Source organism: Drosophila pseudoobscura, chromosome X (genome assembly GCF_009870125.1).
Source record: "Drosophila pseudoobscura strain MV-25-SWS-2005 chromosome X, UCI_Dpse_MV25, whole genome shotgun sequence".
Classification (NCBI taxonomy): domain Eukaryota; kingdom Metazoa; phylum Arthropoda; class Insecta; order Diptera; family Drosophilidae; genus Drosophila; species Drosophila pseudoobscura.
The window spans coordinates 52,291,707-52,313,745 of record NC_046683.1 but is presented as its reverse complement, the minus strand read 5'-3'; the positions used below and the strand labels follow the sequence as shown (position 1 = coordinate 52,313,745).

The 22,039-nt window shown below is 46.8% G+C and overlaps 2 protein-coding genes across 4 annotated transcripts in view; both read left to right on the top strand.

The window, feature by feature from the left end:
* The window catches only part of PVRAP (PVR adaptor protein), a 28,128-nt gene extending 8,551 nt beyond the window's left edge, over positions 1-19,577 (top strand). Inside the window, exons 1-7 of one of the 3 annotated variants that reach the window (XM_015187730.2) lie at positions 11,032-11,117; positions 12,196-12,385; positions 12,459-13,074; positions 13,238-13,340; positions 18,091-18,352; positions 18,415-18,749; positions 18,819-19,577. In XM_015187730.2, coding sequence (XP_015043216.2) covers positions 12,530-13,074; positions 13,238-13,340; positions 18,091-18,352; positions 18,415-18,749; positions 18,819-19,031 — 1,458 coding nt within the window. In that variant the 5' untranslated portion in view covers positions 11,032-11,117; positions 12,196-12,385; positions 12,459-12,529 and the 3' untranslated portion in view covers positions 19,032-19,577. Of the gene's footprint in view, positions 1-1,947; positions 1,966-11,031; positions 11,118-12,195; positions 12,386-12,458; positions 13,075-13,237; positions 13,341-18,090; positions 18,353-18,414; positions 18,750-18,818 lie in introns of those variants that run through there. The other 2 variants (XM_033382795.1, XM_033382794.1) reach the window with 2 other exon arrangements.
* LOC6900725 (serine protease 3-like) lies at positions 3,896-4,764 on the top strand. The gene has a single exon (XM_033382798.1). The coding sequence runs from the start codon at positions 3,926-3,928 to the stop codon at positions 4,721-4,723; it is 798 nt and encodes a 265-aa protein (XP_033238689.1). The 5' UTR covers positions 3,896-3,925; the 3' UTR covers positions 4,724-4,764.
* Positions 19,578-22,039: the final 2,462 nt, after the last annotated feature.

The following is a 22,039-nucleotide window of genomic DNA, read 5'->3' as shown; positions in this document are numbered from 1 at the left end:
ACCCCTTGGCCGTTGCTGTTGTCGTTGTCGTTCATGTGTCTTCCGGGCTCCTGTGCCTGTGCGACGAGCATATCCCGGACATCCTGGGAGGCCCTGATGGGGAGGATTCGGTATGTGTTTGTTGGGGAAGCTTGTCGCCTCTTCGGTTGAGACTTATGGGAGAGAGATTCACAAGAGACAGGGGGCGATAGCGATACATGAGACAGGGAAAGAAGACAGCAACAGTGACTGGAAGAGACACAAGAGACGGGAGGGAGGCAAAGGCCAAACGGATGCCCCTCTGATGTGGCGGTTTATCAACAATGCCACGCCTCTTGCGGCTTATGGCTAAATGTGAAAATTAATGCAAGCTCTTGGAAGAGGCGAGGCGGTTGGTGATATTGAAATTAGTCGAGATGCCACAGGAGCTGCCAGTGCCGCCTGTCCGTCCAGCAGAGATAAGGCGTGCCCGGGTATGGCATTTAATGAAATCGTTAACCCGTACAAATTTGCATAAACGGGTGTTCCGAGGAAAGGGGGAAAGGAATCCCAGCATCAACATCAGCATCAGTGTCAGTGTCAGTGGCAAATATTTGAACTATGGGCAGGCATAATTGCTATTTGATTGCCGAAAGTGAAAGGTGAAAGGCTGTGTTCCGGTGGCAAAGCTAAATGAATCTCATGGCGGGGCGAATAAATCACTGAGGGGGTGGCTTACGAAATACGAGTAAGTATACCCTGAATTAATTTGAATGATTAAGTATGTTGCGGTGAATAGAGAATAGTTTTCCCTCCTTCGATATCCTATCAATGTCACCGCATCATCATCATCACGAAAGTTCTGCCATCCAATCAGCCCTCAGCCAAGGGTCTTTCCTCCCCTATTGTGCCAGTGTCTCCCCTCGAACAAAGAGCTTTCCACCCGCCGCTTCTTATATTTTCAATTTGATGCCTAAGCCTGCTTAGGGCTTTTGGGGAAGAGGCAGAAATGAAACCATATTAGTATTTTGGCCTGTCATTTTATTGAAGCAACAAAAATTATAATTTCGTCAATAGAATGCGAGTGCGGGCTCTGTTCCGGGTCCTGGGCCTTGTAAGCCCCGTGGCAACAACAAAAGCTAGGAACCCGGTCCCGAGACCGAACCCGAACCCGAACCCGAGCCAGAGCCCTGGGAGGACTCGCATTGAATGCGTCTGGATTTCAATTTGTGTTTTTTGGCCAGGATTTGCACTTCGTCAGCACCCTTGCCCTTCCCTTCCCCTTTCCCTCCCCCTTTCCTTTTGTTGGTTAATAATCAAACGCATTCGTTTGGGGATGATGTAAATGTGCCTGTGGCTTAGAGCCCATCTACACCGCCTGCCCTGCTGGTCTCCGCTTCCTGGCTATTGATACTTTGGGATTGCCCTTCGGTTATTTAACTTTTTCGTAGACATGTGATATCCTCCATGTGGGGGCGTTCGTCCATTAGCGCCCTGCATGGAATCCTTCCGCTGCTCTGCTGTTCTCCTGCTCGGCTGCTTGTTTGCCAGTGTTGAGTAATTGGATTAGATTACTTCTGAATTTTTATATATTTTTTTGGTTTTTTTTTACCTGCCACCGCCCTCCCGCTGGGGCACTGTCAGGCCTGATTGATTGATGGATGGATCTTGCGGCATTGTCAATATGCTTTTTACGGCCCCTGTCATCCCATCTTCCTTCCTAAGTTTATATTAAATTTCCTTTTAATGGCCCACGCAGAAAAAAAAAACAACTTTGCCGCCGGATGTGGGAAAATGTATCAATACACCGAAATGTATACATATGTATCTAAAATATATATAGGTGTATTGATACAGCTGCTATTGCCTCCTTTTTTATCGCTTCTTTTCAGCAAAGAGCGAAGGACCGCCGGAGCCAGAGCCGGAGCCGGAGCCGGAGCAGACTATAATAATTTTCTGCATCATATCTGCAGGGCTATTAAATTCACATAAAATTTTCAGCGGCATGTGAGTAGTATTTTTCTCACGCATTCGTGCCACACTATACCCTCGAGGCTGCCACTGCCCCTGCTACTGTCACTGCCACTGCCACTGCCACCTCCCCAAGAGCTGCAACCAATGGAAAAATCATAAAAATTTATGATTGCAATAATCTGGCTTTCCACGAAACTTGTTCGTTGTTTTTCGCTGGCTTGTTGTTTTTTTTATGCGGAAGTGCAATTCGGTTTTGCGAGGAAGTGAACGAGATATGGCTCAGAGGTACTGACACGAAAAATTATGAAATAAATATAAAAAGGGAAGTGACAGTAGAGCATATCTGGCACCACTGCGTATACGGAATGGGTATATTTTAATGATACGAGCACTCGTTGTCGGCCTTGACCGCCTGATTGGCAAGCGAAATGCAGATAGCATGGAAATTGCTAAACAAAATGGTTATGACAAAATCGATAAAAGGCTCCTCAAGGCCATGGCCAGGGACAAGAGTAGGAAGAGGAGGAGGAGGAGGAGGAGGAGGAGAGGAAGAATGTGATGGGACCCATTACAACTTTGGGACTGAAACCCAACAAGGAAACAACAAGACTTGCTGTGGCTTATCGTGTTCCGTCCGATCTGCGTTGAGTTATCAACGATATGCTTAATTTAGTTACAACAGAAAGCCCATGGAATCCCTCTCATACCCACCCTCCGAAAAGGGTCCCTTGGCAAGTGTAATAATTTGTTGTTATTATCTCCTGGTGGAGGAGACCGGGACCCCAAAAGACAATGCCGTTCGCATTGGCCCAGTTCCAAGGGCGCGCCAGGAGTAGGCTTCCTCTGCATGTGGCATTCATCTACTGCTCTATGCGATTGTGTGTGTTCGTGTGCCACGGAGAGGCAACATAATGAGCGCATTACATGCCATGTGGCACTTGGGCCTATCTGCCATCCGATGTGCTCAGCACTTGGCGGTTTGCCTGCGTCGAACGCATAAATTTCAAGGACATAAGACTGCCTCAGAGACCGAATGGATGGCAGCGGAGTGGAGTGGGAAATTCGAAAAACATGGCCAAAGAACATGCGAAGCGCGAAAAATAAATTGACAGCCCGAAGGTATGCAACGCTTTTTTGCGCAGTCTATGACCTACATGGGAGCGCAGTGTCTGCTTGGGGGGGTGCGGGTGCGGGTGCGTGGCGGCAGGGGACCAGTGGGAGCGGCAGTTGTCGAAGGCAAGGCCACGAATATACATGTGTACCACATTTCCACTAATTATTTATGGCGTTTGTCAGCGAAACCTTTCCTCTCATTTCCCGTAGATATGTATTTTCATTTAAGGCTGTTCGTTCTCCTTTCGAATAGAATTGTATTTTCAATTCGTAAATTCGGTTTATCCGCCGGTTTATAATCATTCAGAAATTTAATTCTACTCGTATTAAATTAATGCTCTGGCATTATGGCAGCTCTCTGTTCGGCATTCCATTTGCTTAATAATGATAATAGTGATAATTTATTAAAAAGAGCGCTTGTCTCTGTCTCTTTCCCATCCAGGACGGGACTGGGATCGGAGGGGATGAAAAACGGACGGGGACTGCACTCCGGTAATGTCATTAATTGCGTACGCATGCATTTTTGATGCATTCGGCTGCGAAAATCAATTAAACGTAAAATAAACGACACAAAATGCACACGAATTGAACAACCTGTGCATCGAGGCATTTAAAACAAATATTTTTGTTAAAGGTACTCAAAATTTTGCAGTCCCGATATGAGAATTTGTGTTGCCTTGACTTAAAATCGAAGAAGTTCTGCGCAAAAATAACCACTTATTGAAAGTCGAAAAATCACTCATCAGTACACGTGTCTTGTCATTGCACCCATTCGAAATGTGGTATTTTAATAGAAAAACGGACAAATGCTGATAAGAAAAAACAGTATATAAGGCAGTCTCACCTGAACTTAGACTTAAGTCAGTTTTGAACCGTCAAAATGGTAATCTTTCTGTGTCTTCTGGTGGCACAACTATTTATTGCTGGAGAATCCAACCAGCTGCAGCGTATCGCCAATGGAGAGCTGGCCAAAGAAGGACAATTTCCATACCTTGTTGGACTTATATTCGGACCCAGGGACCTTGCATCTCCTGAAGATCGTTACATTGTGTGTGGTGGCAGCATTATATCCAATGAATGGATACTTACGGCTGCTCATTGCACTACAGGACGGCCAAGGGAGGTAAAGATATTCTATGGCTCTACCCAGAAAAAAAATGCAAAAGTTGAAACAGTGAAGAGGTCTAACATTCATCGACATCCGAGATACAGAATAATATTTAATAATAATTACCGTCACGATGTGGCCCTGATTCGCACACCCGCGGTTGAGTTCACTGATCGAATTCAAAGAATTCCCCTGCCATCACCCAGAGACGGTAGAAGGTCGATTAGACCGGGCCAGTCAGTCATTTCCGCCGGATGGGGTGCAGAAATTATAGGGGGAGATTCAGTGGATCGTTTGAATTGGGTCGCACTAGAGATCGGCGATATATCTGAGTGCGAAAGCACGTACGGAAAGTTGAAAGGCGCATTGTGTGTTCGCACGGACAAGAAAAGGTCCACCTGCAGCGGAGACTCTGGTGGACCGCTGGTGCTAGAAGACGAGCAGAAATTGGTCGGAATCGTCTCATTTGGAAATAAAAAAGGATGTGATTTGGGCTACCCGACGGTATTTACGGATGTTATCTCCTACCTGGACTGGATTGAGTCTGTCTCTGGTGTAAAACCTGAGTAAACCTTATATTCCATCCCTAAATAAATATAATGTGCATTCCATTCCCGATTTTCTTGTGGTCTACACACAACCCTCTTCTATGGAAAATGAATCGAAAAAGAAATGGAGAACGCTTATATGAAAATTGCTGCCCTGTGACGTGTGCGCAATTTCCGCTGCCAGAGGGGAAAGGGGCCGTGGGGCCGTGGGGCCGTAGGGCCGTGCTGCCAGTGCCGGCAGCAACTACTATGCCGGGTCCGGGGTCATTCATCCTGCAAAGTGGCGACACACCAAAGCCATAGCCAGCAACCGAGCGACCGAGGCGGAGGTGGAGGCGGGGACGGAGACGGAGGCAGAGGCATAGCCAAAGCGCCGGCCCCGAAATGACTAATGGGGCAAAGGGGCAAAGAAACCAGAGAGCAGGCAGAAAGGAGAAGAAAGGACCGGCTCGGGCCTCTGGCCACTGGCAATATGCAAAATTCGTAATTTGCTCTGGCAGACAGGACACCCAATCGCCTCCTGCGACCGCGCCCGTGCCCGCTCCCACTACGACTACGACTACGACTGCCCCTTGGGGCAGTTGTCGCATTCACTTTGCCCCTGCAACGTTCGACTATTTTTATGACCAAATGGCGTTTTATTGCCGTCGACTTCTGTCGATTTCTGGTCCATATATCGCATACATATAGTCCCAAGTTTGCCAGCCTCGAATATGGGACAGGACTCTGTCTCCCGTCTGTTTCTTGGGCTCATCACGGGACTAGTGCCAAACAAGTTGACATTCTTCCCTTATTGGTGTTCGTTCGGCATCCTCTATCGATTTTCTGTTGTTTGGGGCTAACCAAATCGCCGCCTTAAGCTGTCCAAGAATCCATTCCTCCACTCTTACTCCCATCCCTCCTCCATTTATCTTTTGGGGGAGGCTGTGGCCCCACTGCCTTCGATTCGTTCAGAATAGGGTGTGAGGCTTTGGCAAAACGTTTCAATTGATTTGAACATTTATTGCTTCTGGGTTCACGTCATGGGACACTGCCCAGACATTCAACGAAAGGTAGTCGAATTATTTCGTTGTTGTTGCCGCTCTGCTGCATGGGAAATAGTTTTTTTTTCGTCTTCCTCCAGCTGCTGCTGCTTTTAAATTCCAGCCAAGGTACAGAAATCAATGGGAATTTCCTTTTCTTTATTGGCATCTTGGCAGGATCTGGTTCAGGTTTACATACCGAGTACTCCAGTGTGTGAGTGTATGCTGGTTTTGGAAGCGTTTCGGAGACTTTAAAGCCCCCTCAGACATTCGTTTGTTTTCTCCTCTGAAAACCGAGAAAAAGTGTGTGGAATCGAGAGTTTAAAGCATTTGAAACTTTGCCTTGGAACTGCTGCATATTTAGAGACTGTATCTACCGATAGTCAACATGATCTTGCAGCAAAATATAAAAAATAAGTTATTAAATAGCACTTTTTTATGGGCACTTTCAATTATCCGATTCTAATGATCTTCTAAAAGTTTTTTCGCACCATCCCCACTGTGGGTGGGTATCCAACAGTCGAGAAAAATATACAAATTTACACTTTTTCCTCTTCTCTGTGTCTTTGGTCTCCCACTTTTTCCGTTTCTATGTCGGCCAATTGCATAAGAATTTCCAAATCAATTCGCGTTGCTTTGCTTTGCTTTGCATATTTGCTTTTCTTTAGTTCAATTTTTGCCTTTTTAAGCATAAATTAGGCATTCAAACAGTCAAATGCTTAAATGTTTAAATTTGTAGTTTTCCGACTTCGTTCTGCAAAAAATACCAGAAATATTTCCCTTTCGAGCTTCTCTGATAGACATGTGCTCTCCTTTGTTTTTGGAGTATGAAAATTTCGAATTTCGCATAACAGAAACATAATCATTGTTCTGTTTATTGCTGGCAACAATTCAGGACTTTAATTGCAGCCGAAAAGCATTGCGAAAACTAATTAAAATTCTTTTTATTTTGCCCTGGCACCGCTTTGCATATTCAAATCATTAAAGAAAAATATGCACAGCAACAAAAGCAGCAATTTTTTGTAATTTGGCTCAACTCAACACCTTTTCCGACGAGGGGATGATGGTTGCTGTTGCCTTCCATGAGACCATGAGAGGCGGCAACGTGTTGGCATTTGGTTCCTTTTTCTTTCTTTTTTTTTAGCTCTGTGCCCCGCAGCAGAAAAACAAAAAAACAAGAAAAAACAATTTCAAAATTCACATAATGAACTCAAAGCCGCGAAGAGGGTGGGAGAGGGTGGAAGAGGGTGCAAAATACAGCCGAACCGACAGTCAGCCATGCTCAAAGCCTGGCCAAAATGGCATGCCAGTTGGCAGTAAGCGAGAAATAATTATTTGCCGTGCTAAGCGAACATTTTTCACCCGAACTGCGGGGCCTTGCTCCGCCTGTGGCTGTGTGGCTGGGGCTGTGTTGGCCAGGAAAAGGCGTAACAGCCACAGCAAAACACAAATATGTTAAACAACTGCCTGATACCGCAACAGCGGCAAACAACACACAAAACATAGCAAGTAAAAGTGTTTTGTCCACCGCCCAACTCCCCCACACTTTGGGACCCCGCTCTTACGAGTAATGTTGTCATTTTGGGGCCACTTTTGTGATTTACCTGTGCCTGCGTGCTGTTCCCATTTTGCATGGAAATTTGTTGTCTAATTTATGTGATCCGAACGCTCTTTCACACTCCACAGTACAGCTCTCTCTCTCTCTCTCTGTCTCTCTCTCGCTGTCCCTGTAATTTATGAAATTGCCATCAGTCCGTGCTCTCACGTCCTCCTCCCCTCTACTCGCGTCTCTCGTCTTTCGTCTCGTCTCTGTTTGACATTATGAATGTTTTTCAATTTTATTTATGACGTAAATTGTTAATAAATGCAGCAGGCCTCAGAACGTGACTCTCGACGTCTTATCGTTTACTGTCGAATGATTAATGTCTGGCATAAACGAATTGCATTTTAAATAAATTATTACGTATACGCAGCGCGTGGCAGCAGCCGGAGCAGAGGATGAGTGCTAATGAAGCTGCTGGCTATTTGGCAAAAAAAAAAACGAAAGAGATGAGAGAGAAAAAGAATCCCTGCTTAAAGGAGCCGCAGATGAGGAAGGGGTGAAGGGGTGTACAGAGTATGTGTGCTTGGGGAAAACTTAGTCGGCAGGAAAACTCTTTCTTGCTTGCAGCAACAGCAAAAGCGGCAGCGGCAGCGGAGGCTTGATTAAAATTTCATTAACAAAGAGCGTGAAAAACTTGCGGCATACTTTAAGACTATGTGTGTGTGAGAAATCTGCGGTGCCACACACACACTCATGCATGTTGGCCATGTTGTCGGCACATAAAACGCTTTGCTTGTTTCGAGGCTGCCCGAGTTTTTTTTTCCCCGGCTTTTTCGCCTGAACGCTTCGTTTGTTTGCCAACTGGCGATGGAGTCTCCGACTCCGATGCTGCTCCAGGCTCCTGCCTCCTGCCTCCTCAAGGATGCCCCCTCGAAGCAGCCTGTGTTTGTGTATGTGCGGGAGTACCTCTTAAATTGCTTGTTTATGTTTGCCCGCGTTTCCTGCCAGCCTCCCATCCTGCCTTGCCACATGCGGCAATCACTTGAAAATTCTCATATGATTTTGATTTCTTTTAATTTGAAGAACATCTCCTGCTGTCTCATGGCTCTGGCTCTTGTTTGCTTTTTCTTCTGTGCAAATATTTTCGTTAAGGCTTCTTGATTTTATTCTGGAATTGTTGTTATTTGCTGCTCACTTAAGCAAATTGAGAATTCGCAAATATTTAATGAGTCAGCAGCAGGAAAACATCCTGTTGCAGCAGCAGCTTACACGCACCTCAATAAAACCGGTAATTATGGCCAGAATAAAGTGGAAGCTGACTGCGAAATCTTGAGCGTATTTTCCCCAGGAGCAAGGGTATTCCTGACAGTTCCAGCCTCAGCTCCAGCCTCAGCTCCAGCCTCAGCTCCAGCCTCAGCTCCAGCCTCAGCTCCAGCCTCAGCTCCAGCCTCAGCTCCAGCCACAGCTCCAGCTTCAGCTCCTGGCTGGCTGGCAAACAATCGCCTTAACTGCATGCCATAATTATAATGCCAGCATCAGCGTTAATTCTCTCCTCCTGCCATGATTGTTGCACTGGGAGAATGTTCTGGCAGTTATTTTGCTGTGCGCTCTACGCGCTATATTTGCTGCATAATTTCTCGCAGTTTGGCATTGGCCCGCTCTGACATTCTCTTAGCCGCGCTAATCCTTTGGCCGGCCCAACCTCACACCCAAAGGCATGTCAAGCATTTAATTACTGGCCATCAGCACGGCTTAAAAGTGACCCACTCCGCTCAGCCATTTTTCGCTATCCCTTCTCAGCGGGGGAATCCGCTTCGTTAAAATAATATTAAGCCAGCGAAAAGGATCAAGTATTCATCAGCGAAGGGGCTTGTCCTTTTTGCTTTTTGCTTTCTGCTTTCAGCCATTTTCATATTCCTTTTTTCTCTGTTTTTTAAGAAATGTTACGCAGAATATTTTCAGATATTTTTTTGACATTTTAATGAAAATATTTTGCGCAGGCACGCAGCATTTTTCGATGGGAGGGGGAGCAAAAAAAGGGGTGCAAAATAATGGCAAAAAGCAAAAGCAAATGCAGGAGGCGGCAAAAGGGATTCTAGATTTGTTTAACCAGGATTCGTTTCTGTCTGTCTGGCTCTGCTCTGCGTTTGGGCCTCGATTGGTCTTGCAGGACCAGGACTCTTCTCCACCTTCCACTCCCCCTTGGTCCTGCGAATTGTCGAGAGAGTCGTTAAATTGTTTTCATTATCCTTGTAAGCCCCGCCAGCGAACCGTGCCGAAGGACAGGGAACCCGAGGTAATAGCACACTCTTCCTCTCCCTTTCCCTCTCTCGCTCTCTCGCTCTCCGTCCCTCTCTTTCTGGCAATTAAAACCGCAATGCAAATGAGCTGTGCTTAATGCGTACAGCCCTGTCTGCTGTGTGCGTGACTTTGTGGGTGTGGGTGAGGGTGTGGATGTGTGTATCGCACAGTGCCCTCAAATAGTTTGCGGTCTGCTGTGGTGGGAGGCAGGGAACAAATTTAATTGCACTGCTGGGAGCCAGAGTTTCGCTTAATTTTTTCGTTGTTCTCGTTTTGAAAAACGCTTAGGCCGCATCCCCATATATCCCCATACATCCGCATCCCCATATGCAACAGAAAAAAAGCAAAAAACAGAATTGGATTTGTTGTTTTCCTGTTGCTGAGGGAATTTAGAGGGCTTTCCCCCGTCTAAAAAGGGGTTCTGCATTCAAAAGGGGTATTCTCCAGCCATATGGCTTATCCATTTAGAGGGGATTCTTGTTCTTCCATCCAAAAGCGGGTTCTTCATGGGGTTTCCGCCATTTCAGCTCCATCCAATTGAGCAAACAATCGACACACGATGCATTCTGGACCCCTCTCTTGTCGTCGTTGTCGTGTTTCCGTTTCATTTGTAATTAATTAAATTACTTCCGCTTAAACTGCGCTGCAGACACACAGGAACCAGAGCCACAGCCAGAGCCAGACACAGGAACAGGACCAGAACCAGTACCAGTACCAGTACCAGTACCAGTACTAGGTCCCAGCCCGGCGACTTCTCAATTACGCTTCAGTCATCCCACCCAGCCTTGTTTATCCTTCCCAGCCTTAGCTCTATAGCGCCTCTTCCTCCTCCTCCGTCTCCTCCTCCTCCTCATGCTGCTGCTCGACTCGACTCCTTAGACTCTGCGAAGTAATTAAGAAGACATTTCACCCGGGCATCCTTTAATCTGTGCGTTTTATTTGCGGCATGGCATCGTCTTCTTGTTTACTTCATTGCGTCCACCAGCCACCGCTGGGGATGGCCTCTAATCTGGCTTCGTACTGGGATCGGTCACTCCGCGTGGACACGATGCCATCTCTAGTTTTGTCTCCTCCTTCATGGGTGCAATCTTGATGATTTGCTTGGGTTTTGTTTAGTGTCTGTGGCTTGGCGCCTTGTTCCGGCTTCAGCACGGAGCTCCTTTGGCTCCTTCTCCTTCTTCTCCTCCTTCTCGTTCTCCTTCTCCAGCCTGGAGCTGGGCTGGTTCTCTCTTTAATCTGTTGCCAGTGGACTGAACTGGTTGTTGTTTCGTGCCCAGCGTACGCTTGATTAGTCGCCTAATGAGGTGTTGACTATGAACGTCTAATGATTGCTATAGAACAGCAGCCCCCACATCCACATGCACATTCTTACATCCCCTACGCAACACACACACACACACACCCACACACTTGAGCAATGCTTTCGGATTGATTTTAATTAAATCGAACTCTTCTCTCTTGCAGAAGCCCCTCTAATCGTCGTTCGTCTGTAAACGTGGCCCACTGAAGGAAGGCTCAATGAAAAGTCTGGTTGCTCCCCCCGGACCAATGTGAGTGCACCAACAGCCCAAAAAAAGAAAAGCAACAAAAACTATCCACGAATTTGCTTTGAAATTTTCCCTTTCGGTCTATCAAAACAAGTGTGTACAAAAATATACACATATGTGTACGTATTTTAAAAGCAAAATAGCTCTCGCTTTCCGCCTGAAAGTTTCAATGCAAATTTTCGCTGGAAATTAAATTTTAAAATTGCAAAAAGCAACCGAAAAACATGCTCTAAAATATCAACAATATTTTTCCACTCTTTATTTACATGAAATTTGACCCAAAACAAAACGAAATTGGCAAAAAAAAAACTACAAAAAACTGCTCCAACAATCCCCCGACTTCAATCTTATGCGAAAACGAAAATTGGCAACTAATTGGCGAAAAATACAACAACAAAAAAAAAACCTGCTTTCAACTGCGGAAAATTGGGGAAAATTGTTGGGGTTCGAAATCAAAATTCGAATAAAATGGAATATGCAAAAACCAAAACGAATAAAACAATAATCTGGTTATTTTGTATTCCCAATCACAACAAAAACAACAACAACAATAACAACAACAACAACAACATCATCATTTTCATCATCATGAAAATCCCTGCGAAAATCCTGCTATTTATGCGCTTTATGCTGGTATGACGTCATGGCTGGTAACCCCTGTGCTGCTCATCCCTCTGCCAACTGCCACCCACACTGCCCCCATCAATACCATCCCCCCTGCTCACCCATCCCCCGCTCCCACTGTCTCTCTCTCTCTTTCTATTCCTATTTATGTGCATTTTTGCGGCTTCTCCCCCAAAAAATTGGTCTCGTCTTTTATGCGTTTTCATTTGCGTTTTCGCTTTCAATCGCTGCCTCGTGCATGCCCCCATCCACTGCATGCCTGCCCCCCCCCGACCACCCTCTGCTATCTGCCCATTTTCATTCCTTTTTTGTTTATGCTTCACGCTTTCCATTTTTGTTTTGCTTTCCCACCCTCCTCGCCTCTCCCACCGCCCACTTCGTTGCCAATTTCCGCTTGAATTAATTCTGTGTTTAAATCTGCGAATCGTCGTTGTCCTTCGTGCTGCGTCGCCTGCAGTTTACGGGATTGAAGCCGCCAAAGAACCCCTGCGGCTGGAGCACAGACTCACAGACTCTCAGCCACCCACAACCCGCAACCCCACTCCACTACCATCTCCCACCCACCACCCACCGACCCCACTCTAGTCAAATTTAATAAAGGCCGAAGCTGGAGCCGGAGCTGTCGTCGTTGAAAAGCTGCTCTGGTGGTGAGTGGTGCCAGTGGTGCCGATGTCCTGAATCCTGAATCCTGTGTCCTTTATTTTTGGGGGCGACACGCAGTGCGACAAAAGCCGCCCGCAGCGTTTTTATACGCGCACATAATTCAAAGTGGAAAACACTGCCAAAAGTTAATGCCCAAAAGCGAAGCCGCCGCAATGATAACCAACAATAATTTGGATTATGACCGGACCAGCAGCAGCAGTGGCAGTGGCAGGACCTCCACCACAGGGGGAGCGGTGGCAACAGCAGGAGGAACAGCAGCAACAACCACGATGACAACAGGCAGCAACAACCGGAATGGCAGCACCAGCAGCAGCAACAACTCCTCCCCGACGGCCGACAATTCCAATTCCAATTCCAACTCAAATTCAAATTCCAACTCCAATTCAAACTCTTATTTCAATCGATTCGACAATCGCATTGCCGCCAATTTGGCTGCCGTGCTGACGGGAGCCGGTGCCCGCTTCAGATCCTCCTCCTGCAGCAGCAATCGCCAACAGCAGGCCTCCAGCACCACTCCACGATCCCCGATGCATGTCTCAACCATTAGCAGAGGTAAGCACGGTCATGGCCACGGTCTGGGTCTGGGTGTGGGTCTCGGACTGGCCACGCCCCCATCGCCAGTCACTCTGGGACGTCGTCGGCCACTGCAGCTCTTCACGCACGCCAATCTCAAGTGAGTAGCCCTCGAAACGCGCTTCGTAGTACTCGTAGTAGTTCCCTCGAACCAAAAGCTTTAATCGCCATTCATCAGACAACACACGCACAGATAAATACACTACCCTTTCATGGCTATAAGTATGCCTGATACACGGTTCCCAACAATCTATAATCCCCAGCTGCAATGACAACGAGAAGGTGGCCCAAACGCCCAGCTCCGATGAGGACAACTCACCCACAGAGCTGAACAATTGCAAGCGTCTGACGGACAAGCCTCCTCTGGTAAGTGGTTGAATATTTAGGGTTTAGGATTTGCTTAGCAGATTTCCTACGAAAGAAAATGTATTACAAATATTTCCCCCATTATCCCATTGAGAAGATCAAACATATTTGATGGCTTTGGCTTTGGCTTTGGCTTTGGATCTGGCATTGGCTTTGACTTTGATAAGGGTGCAATCACTCCGAACCGTTTATTGGTTTTTTGTGCCACTCCTTCAAAGACTTTGGGGCCAAGAATATTTCATATATGTATGTATGTGTATATTCTTTTTTTTTCAGCGCTTTGTTATGAATTATTGGAGGAAAAGTATTCGCTGGTAGAGGAACTTTAGACAACTTTCGGCTACGCGCTAAGCCCTGAGAGAACCCTTGGGTTCTTACAGACCATTTGCTGGATTGCTTGTGGATTTTTCTGGCTCGGGTTTGGGTTCGGGTTCTTTTCTGTGTGTCATAACACGTAGATGTCGAAGAGGAGCTTCCCACATCCCACAGTCCACATCCCGAAATGTTTATCAAATGTTTCGCCCCGCCTGTTCTTTGTCACGTGATGGGCGGCCACGCCTCGGATAGGGGCAGAAAAGTTTTAGCAATGCAAAACTTTAGCCTTTACCAACGTTGACGATGACTTCGACTTGTGTGGCACGTTGTTTTCATAAATTCAACGCCTTAAATATTCATACACGTATACTATATCTTTGAGCATGGGTATGCGTAGGTAGGTAGAGAGAGAGAGAGAGAGAGAGAGAGAGAGGGAGGCAGAGAGCGAGAGTCTCGGCAGCTGTGCTCAGTCGAGCATAGTCTATGCGATAAGTACGTGAGAGTTTATTCATGCTCGACTCCTGCACTCGACTCTGCTCCTCGTGTGTGTTGTGCCACGCTGCGTATACGTTATGTGTTTGTCTTATTTATGGCAGCAATGCGACTCGACTCGATTGCGCATTATGGTGATTACGTCTGTAAACTAATGGCCGCAACGCAACCTAAATGTCTGCAGACAGAGAATGAGAGCAAGAGGCTGTCAGAGCAGAACTGCAGGACCGTAACGTTACTCGAATCAAATGAAATCAAATCAAATCAAGGCCGAGTCAAGCACCAGAAACCAGTGGCAGAAACTGATACAGATACAGATACAGAGAAACTGAAGCAAGAACACAACACTCTGAGAAATTGAAATCGTATATTGGGGCATCGGCACATCGACATCGACATCGGGGCAACGTATTGAAAGCGAAAAGCAATCAGTTGCCTCTAATGGCAAACCATAAATATTGTCAATAGGAATGCCATGCAAAATGCTTGCCAAGGACACTGGTGCTGCTGCTGCTGCTGCCGCTGCTTCTAGTGCTCCTTCTACCCTCTATCCCCGTCTTTCTCCGCCTGACATTTCCCATATGTCGAACCAAAAAAAAACCAAGGAAAAAAAGGGTTGAGTTCAGGCTTTCGCTTTTGGTACGAGTATTTTTCATATTCTTGGCGTGTATCGCCCCTTGTTTTGTCAATAAATCAATTTTGGCTATAAACATTTTTTGCGCCGGCAACAGCAAATAACACGCATACGCCGCACATGGTGGCAGGAGGCAGGCGGCAAGCGGCAGGCGGCAGGCATATCCTTTTGTTTTGCATAGTTTTTTTTTCCACTCTTTGGTTTTCATTTTTCCCTCGCTTTTTTTGTTCCTTTTGTTTTTATTTTCTGTGGTTCAACATACTGCCTGGCGTGCCCGCCTTCTGCCTGTCAATAACATCATTCTGTTGCTGTTGCAGGGTGCGGCCCGATAAGCAAATTAATTTTTGCTTCCCCCTTGGGGAGGGAGTTGCCAATGGGCGCTGCTGCTGCTGGGGGGGGGGCGAGGGGCTTTATATAGAGGGGCGTGATGCTTCCCTAATTGTGCCCAACAGGCAACTTGCCTTCGTTGTCCTTGTCGTCGTAGCAGTCGTCTCCTGCTGCCACTGCCACTACCACTGCTGCTGCTTGGCTGGCTGATTCAATTTCAGATAAGCAAAATAAAGCAGCAGCCAACTGCTGCACATGCGACCGGAGGGGGCAGGGCAAGGGGCAAGGGGCAAGGGCAAGGGGCTGAGAGTGGGAGCCAGTCAAGAGTCAAAGACAAATGCGTTGCCACATTATGCAGTTTGCTGTCGGTTGCCGAGTCTGAGTCGCCCGCATATCCTTGCCCCAGCTGCAGGCTCCTGCAGCACTCTTCCTCCGGCCGGAAATGACGCGCTGTCTGTCATGGCTGACTCCACTTCCTCTCCACCCGACTTTCTCCTGGCGGTGATGCATCGATGCTGTTGACTCGACGCCGCTAAATGTTTGTTTAGGAACTGCAACTGCAACTCCGCTACCCCCGCTCCGCTCCGACATTGAGCGACAGCCATCAGTATGCCACATGTGGCATGGCCTGGTTGAGTCCGGGTCGGGTCGGGTCCGGGTCGGTTCTGATCCTGGTTCTCTCGTCACGCCTACACCAATGTATCATGTATCATGTGTGTGTGTTTTCCTGCACGGAATATATGTATATTTCCAGCTCAAAAGCCATAAATAATATTTTGTGGGACACGCCCCCCCGACATACACACACCACACACAACGCCCACAAAAACCAGTTGGTGGATTTGATTTAAAACTGGCCCCCGACCCTTTGGCTCCCCCCTCCTTCGCCTCCGCCTCCTCCCCCCACCAACGAGAACCAGAGATGAGAGATCCGTTTGGCTCCTTAGCCTTTTGCCAGGCTCCAGCTTCAGAGTTTATTAAATTTGCATAAATGTTGAGCATTTTGCGGCAAGTGTTGGTTGCTGTTGGTTTTTTTGCTTTGTGTGTGTTTCTCTGGGCGGTGTGGTGCGTGGGAGCACGTGCTGCCTGTTTCGGGGCACAACATCTGCCACTAATGTCCAGCTCGGTGGCAGTTCATTAAGGCAACAGGCCGTACAAGGCAATTAGTGTTTTGGTGTATTTCTTGGGGAGGCAGCATGGGCACGGCAGCCTCCCATGAATCGCCTGAGCCCGAAACCCAAACCCAAACCCAAACCCGAAATGAGCAAAAGCCGAAAAGCAAATAACGAAAAAGCGAGACGATTCGCTCGCTTCCCTCGAAAGTAAACACCTGGTGGAACGATTCATTTCATCATCAGGCACGGGGGGGGCGCAAATCCAAAAGAAATGAACTCCCACTCTCCGGGAATCCCCCACGAATGTACACACACACACACACAAACAAGGCCGCAAATCAGTGTGCAATGCGCCGTGAAATATGCAAACAATGGAGGGCTTTCGCCCGTAAGCAGCGCCCGAAAGTATGCAGCGCACTTTTTTCCTAAATTATGCAGCAATGGCCAAACAATTGCTGTCAGACTCTCTCACAGTCGGTACAGCAGAGCAGGTACTACGACTACGACTACTACTACTACTACTTCTACTTCTGCTACTACGAGGAAGGAAGGAGGATAAAGCCGCCGCCACAGCCACCATCTCATTGTCAATGTCGCCTTAAATTATGCCACACAGCACGACCAAGAGAGTGGGTAGCAGAGGGGAGGTGGAGCGCCTAGACTGTAGTCTAGTTTCGGGGCAGACACAAGAGCATTGTAGCAGAAGAGCCAGGCAGACTTTTTTCAAAGCCACTGACCCCGAAAACGGAGGCGAAGGAGCCACGAGAGGAACACGGATCTCAACATGCGGCGCACAAGTGCATCTGAATTATCGCCGGTCGGCCCTTTGCTGTAGGTTCCAGCCGGAATAAATACCCTTTAACCGGGAAGGGGTATATTCGTGGGTGCCACAGTTGGGGGTGCTACTTTCCAATGAAATTTGTATGTCTGTACAGTTTGGAGGAATTCAATAGAAAGCACAAAGGAAAAGGAGTATTCTTCTCTACAGATCATCGCCTAGTCGATTACTTTCTGCCCCACAAAAGGCCAACCAGCATTCAACACTTGCTCCACATAGTTTTCTATTCTGTTCTTCTTCTTGTCGTCTTCTTTTTTTGGCTCATGCTACTGCTGATTTCTGGTCCTGGGCTCTGTGTCCTGCGGCACAATTCCGCCTAGCGTGCCACAGCGGCCGCATCGCCAACGCCTCGCCATTTGCTATGCAACATTTTAGACGGTTGCAATGTGAGCCACACACAATGGGTGGAAAAGAGACAGAGACAGAGAGCGAGCGCGACTCTCGAGTCTGCCACGAATTTATGCGCCTTTCTCCTCCTTTCCAAGCGCACTTTGCACTCTTTCTTCGTTTCCTGCCACCCCCACTCCTCCCCAGTCCTCCCCACTCCCACACTCTGCCACTTTTTCTTCTTGCCTTTGCTACCATCCTCCAGCCGTAATGCCTAGTCCAAGCATCCGTTTCCTGTTTAAGTGCCACCAGCCGAAAGCCGAAAAAAACGAGAGAAAAAGTTTCCTTTTTCGGTGGCGCATTTTGCCAGCATTTTGTCTCGTTGCGGTTCTTGGTAATAAATTCTTTGCTTCTTTTTTTCGCCCGTCCGCCCACGTCTGTGGCTGCGGGGCACGCCCACGCCCATGCTCTGGCCGCCCTTGACTGCATCCTCTGGCCTGATCCTTGTCGGCTTACAAGGTGTTTAAATTGTAGTTAATTTTGTTGCCACTTGAACGCCTTTGCCTTTGCCGTTGCCGTTGCCTTTGCCTTCGCCTTTGCCATCTATGTACATCTACATCTCCATCGTCTTTGATCCTTCTTTTCGGGGGGAGGATTGCTTGAAGCTTAAAGCTTAAAGTCGATTTCGATTTCTGTTCACAGGTCAAACGCTTAACTATGGGTCTGCTGCGCCACAACGAGGAGTCCCGCCCACTGGTGGGCAACATGACGCCCTTGAGGGCTCCGCTGGACAGCCAGCCGGTCTACTCGAATGGCTACATCAACGAGGACTCCTACATCGACAGCAAGTTCGGTGACTCGTGCCGTCAGTCCCTCACAGCCATTCCGATGCTGGACAACGTCAATCTGAACGACAACAACGAGTTCAACCTGAAGAAGCGCTATCTGCGAGAGACGAGCAGCGGTAGGAACGGGATATATGAATATCGATAGTGGGGTCCCCAATTCATTGATTTCCCTCTGCAGCCAACTCCAGTCCGAAGATCTTTGCCAATCGCCTGCGAATGAACCAGGGGGGGGCCAGTGGCCAGCGGAGCAGCAGCCTGGCCAACACCCACAGCAATGTGGGTGCCGAGGAGGAGGAGGAGGCTGACCTCAAGGACGCCTGCTGGTATCAGGCGGGCATTTCCCGGGACATTGCCGTGGAGGTGCTGCAGAGCAAGAGTCCGGGCGCGTTTCTGGTGCGCAAGAGCAGCTCAAAGCCGGGATGCTATGCCCTGACGCTACGGGTGCCCTCGCCCCCAGGACCGAAGATAGCCAACTATATCATTCTAAGATCACCCAGGGGCTACAAGATCAAGGTAAGAATACCTCTCTCCTCACTCCTCTCTCCCTCAGAGAGATCACTCATAGAAACAATCACCCTTCAGGGCTTTCGCAAGGAATTCTCCAGCCTCAAGGCTTTGATCACCCATCACTCGGTGATGCCCGAGCTGCTGCCCGTGCCCCTGGCCATGCCACGGCCCACAAATATCTCCTCATCGCGGCGGAATCTCGACGACTTTGATACCTACGATTCGCTGCAAATGCTGCTCAAGTATCTGCGCGCCAAAAACGCCGAGTCGGAGCAGCAGCAGCAGTAGCTAATGGCGGATATCGATCATCTGGTAGCACAAAATTACATTTAAGTTCGATAGTTCGAAAGTTCGAAGGGGCGAAAGCAAAACAATTTTGCTGGGCATCGATACCACGAAAATGTGATACTCTCTATGGAAAAGAAAACCACACACACACACAGAAACTGCAAATGAAACGCCTAGCTGATAAATGGTGAAAGTATTTCTAGTTTAGTTTAGTTTTTTTGACTTAAATTAAATTTAATTGATTTATTCTTGAGGTTTGTGTAAAAGAAAAGTGAAAATTGTGAGAAAGCTAACTGAAAAGTTGGGATTAACCATCATCCATATATTGGCTTGTTGTCCAAGAACTCCCAGAATTCCCAGAATTCTAAGGAAAAAGATTCTTTGGTATCACAAGAAAAGAAAGGAATATATATTTGCAATAAAAGCAGGGAATACTTTCTTCTCGAACTTACCAATAGTTTTCCTCCAACATTTTTCCACTGCAAAAAATTTCAAAAATTAAAAATATATATATATATATATGAAAAACAAACAAAATAAACACAGAAAACAAAAAAAAATAAAATAAATAACTCTATGTTAAATGTTGTTGCTGCTTTCAATTGTTAAGCGTAAATAAATAAATATATAACTAATTGAAATGCATATTTTAAATATAAGCAAAATGGAAAACCCTAGCGAGGCAAAAAATGAAAATTCGACCCCGAAAAATATGTAAATAATTCACTACCGTAACATAATTGAGTAAATAAAGTTGTTTTTTTTTTTTAAATAAAACAGAAACATAAACAGACACAGACACAGAGGGAAATAACAATCAATTTCTCGTCTCCTGACTCATTATGCAAATTGGTCGATGGGGCAGCTGCATGTGGAAATAAATTTTCACACGTTAATTATTGCTCGGCGACACAGTTTCCATATTTATGGCGCTGGCTGGCATTTTCACGGCAGTATAACTTTAAAGTTCTCTTCAAATGGCATTTGCTCTGTGGCCTAATCACCGTCATTATACGATTTTAATTTGCTAAACTTTTAATCGAAGAAAGCTAAGAAAATCAGTAGCGGAAGGACCGGCAGGACCGGCAGGTCCGGCAGGACCGGCAGGAAGGAAGGATGGAGACAAATCGAAAGTCTGGCCAGCAGCGTAATCCCTTTTTTTAATTGCAGCTATCCCCAAACACATTTTTTCTCTTTCTTTCTTTCTTTCTTTCTTTCGTTCGTTCGTTCTTGTGTGTGGCAAATCTTTTCAATGGAAAACTTTCTGGCCAGCGGCAATTTTCCAACCCTCCCCCAACATCACAGCATCCCAGCCTCCCCCCTTCTTCCCCTTTTGTGTTCAATGTCAAAGTGTTGTCTACTTTTCTGCTGGGCGCTTTCTCTCTCTCCCTCTCTCTCTCTCTCTCTCTTTCATGGTTTTTTTTTTCGGTGAAAACTTTTGCTTTGTTGCAATTATCGGCATCGGTACACACGAAGGCGTGCGTAAATGAAATAAAAGTAAAAAACGAGAAAAAAGAGCAAATGGCTGCCATTTAAATAATTTCGAAAATTGCCAAACCACCCCCACCCTCACCGCCTCAGAGACTCGAAGAAGCATCAAGTATTCATGGGGAAAAAGTCTTGAAAAGTTTTTCCCTGCTTTTTCACTTTATTTGTCAATTATTGCGGGACAAACAAACGGGCACGAAAATAGGGGAAAAAGCGCGTGGAGTGGAGTGGCGCTCGGGGGACGTCCTGTCATTCACTTGCGATGTTTTTGACAATTCCCCTCTTAAATATTTAATAAGCCAAAGTGGTCGAGTGGCACAACAAACAGTCAGACGTCGAAAATCAATTATACTCGTAATGCAATGCCTACTTATCGGAGGAGCTCCGTTCGTCTGTGCAAAGGTCGGGAGCAAAGCCGTCCACAATTCTTAAGTGGCTTAAGCGTTTTGTCTCTCGGCCCCGAAGAAAGTTTTTTAATTGAACATTCTCAATGCTCTCCAATCGGTTGAAGGACAAAGGCACGCCGGGCTCGACTCCCTCCGGATTGGGGTGTTAGTCATTCATATTTACCTAGAGTTTTTCTCTCCTCTGCAAACGCTTTCATTAGTCGCATTTCTTTGTTCTCCAGATTGTCCTGCCACAGTCCCCTGGCTGCAACTTCCACTGCAGAATGACAGAAATTATTGCTTTGCTTATTTGCGCTGCGCTTTCTTCATTTGTCAGCAGCGGCAGCGACAGCGACAGCGACAGCACCCGGGATCCCCTTTGTTCAGGGCCACAAAAAAATATGAAAAGAGATTTTCTTCTTTTATATTTGAACTTTTTCATTAGGCTAATTAAAAATGTTTGTGGCACGGAGACAGAGACAGAATGAGTGCGAGAGGGAGAGTGTTTGGCCAATGTCTTGAAAGTTCTTTTGGCTGGCAATTGTAACACATGGCGTATGCGCAATAAGTGCTTTATGGCTGCGAGGTAAACGAACTTCTATGCGATTCCACTCCAACCGAAATGGTGGGTGGAGGTCCCTCCACTGCCTGCAGCGAGAAAAAAAGGTTTACTTTCGCCTGTAGCTAGAAAATCTCGTCCCAAACTTGTTAGGCCCGTGCATCTTAAGTAACTTTGGCAGTTGGCAGTCCCCGTCCATACAAATGTAGACTCGAGCGAACATTTTTGTACACTTTGTGTGTGTGTCAACGTTGTCGCCTGGACTGGCATTAAGGCGACAATTGCCAGAGTCCTTCTCTGTTCGGCTCTGCCCTGCCCTGCTCCTCGCTTGTCATTAAAACATCCAACAATGCGCTGGCGACAGAAAATTACGAAAAACAATAAAAAAGAAGTGGTGACAGGACGGGAAAGTTTGCCACTTGCTTTATATTATTTTTTATTTTTTCGGCAGGAATATGCTCAAGTGTCAGTAACAGTTTTCATGCAAATATTGTCTGGGGACTGCTGTTGGACTGTCAGGCAATGGAGGATTCGCAAAAGCGGCCAAGAAAGCGGCTAAATGTAATGCCACATCA

Bases quoted from the DNA above. Each gene is read 5' to 3' on its own strand.
- LOC6900725 (XM_033382798.1), top strand. From the start codon at position 3,926: ATGGTAATCTTTCTGTGTCTTCTGGTGGCACAACTATTTATTGCTGGA.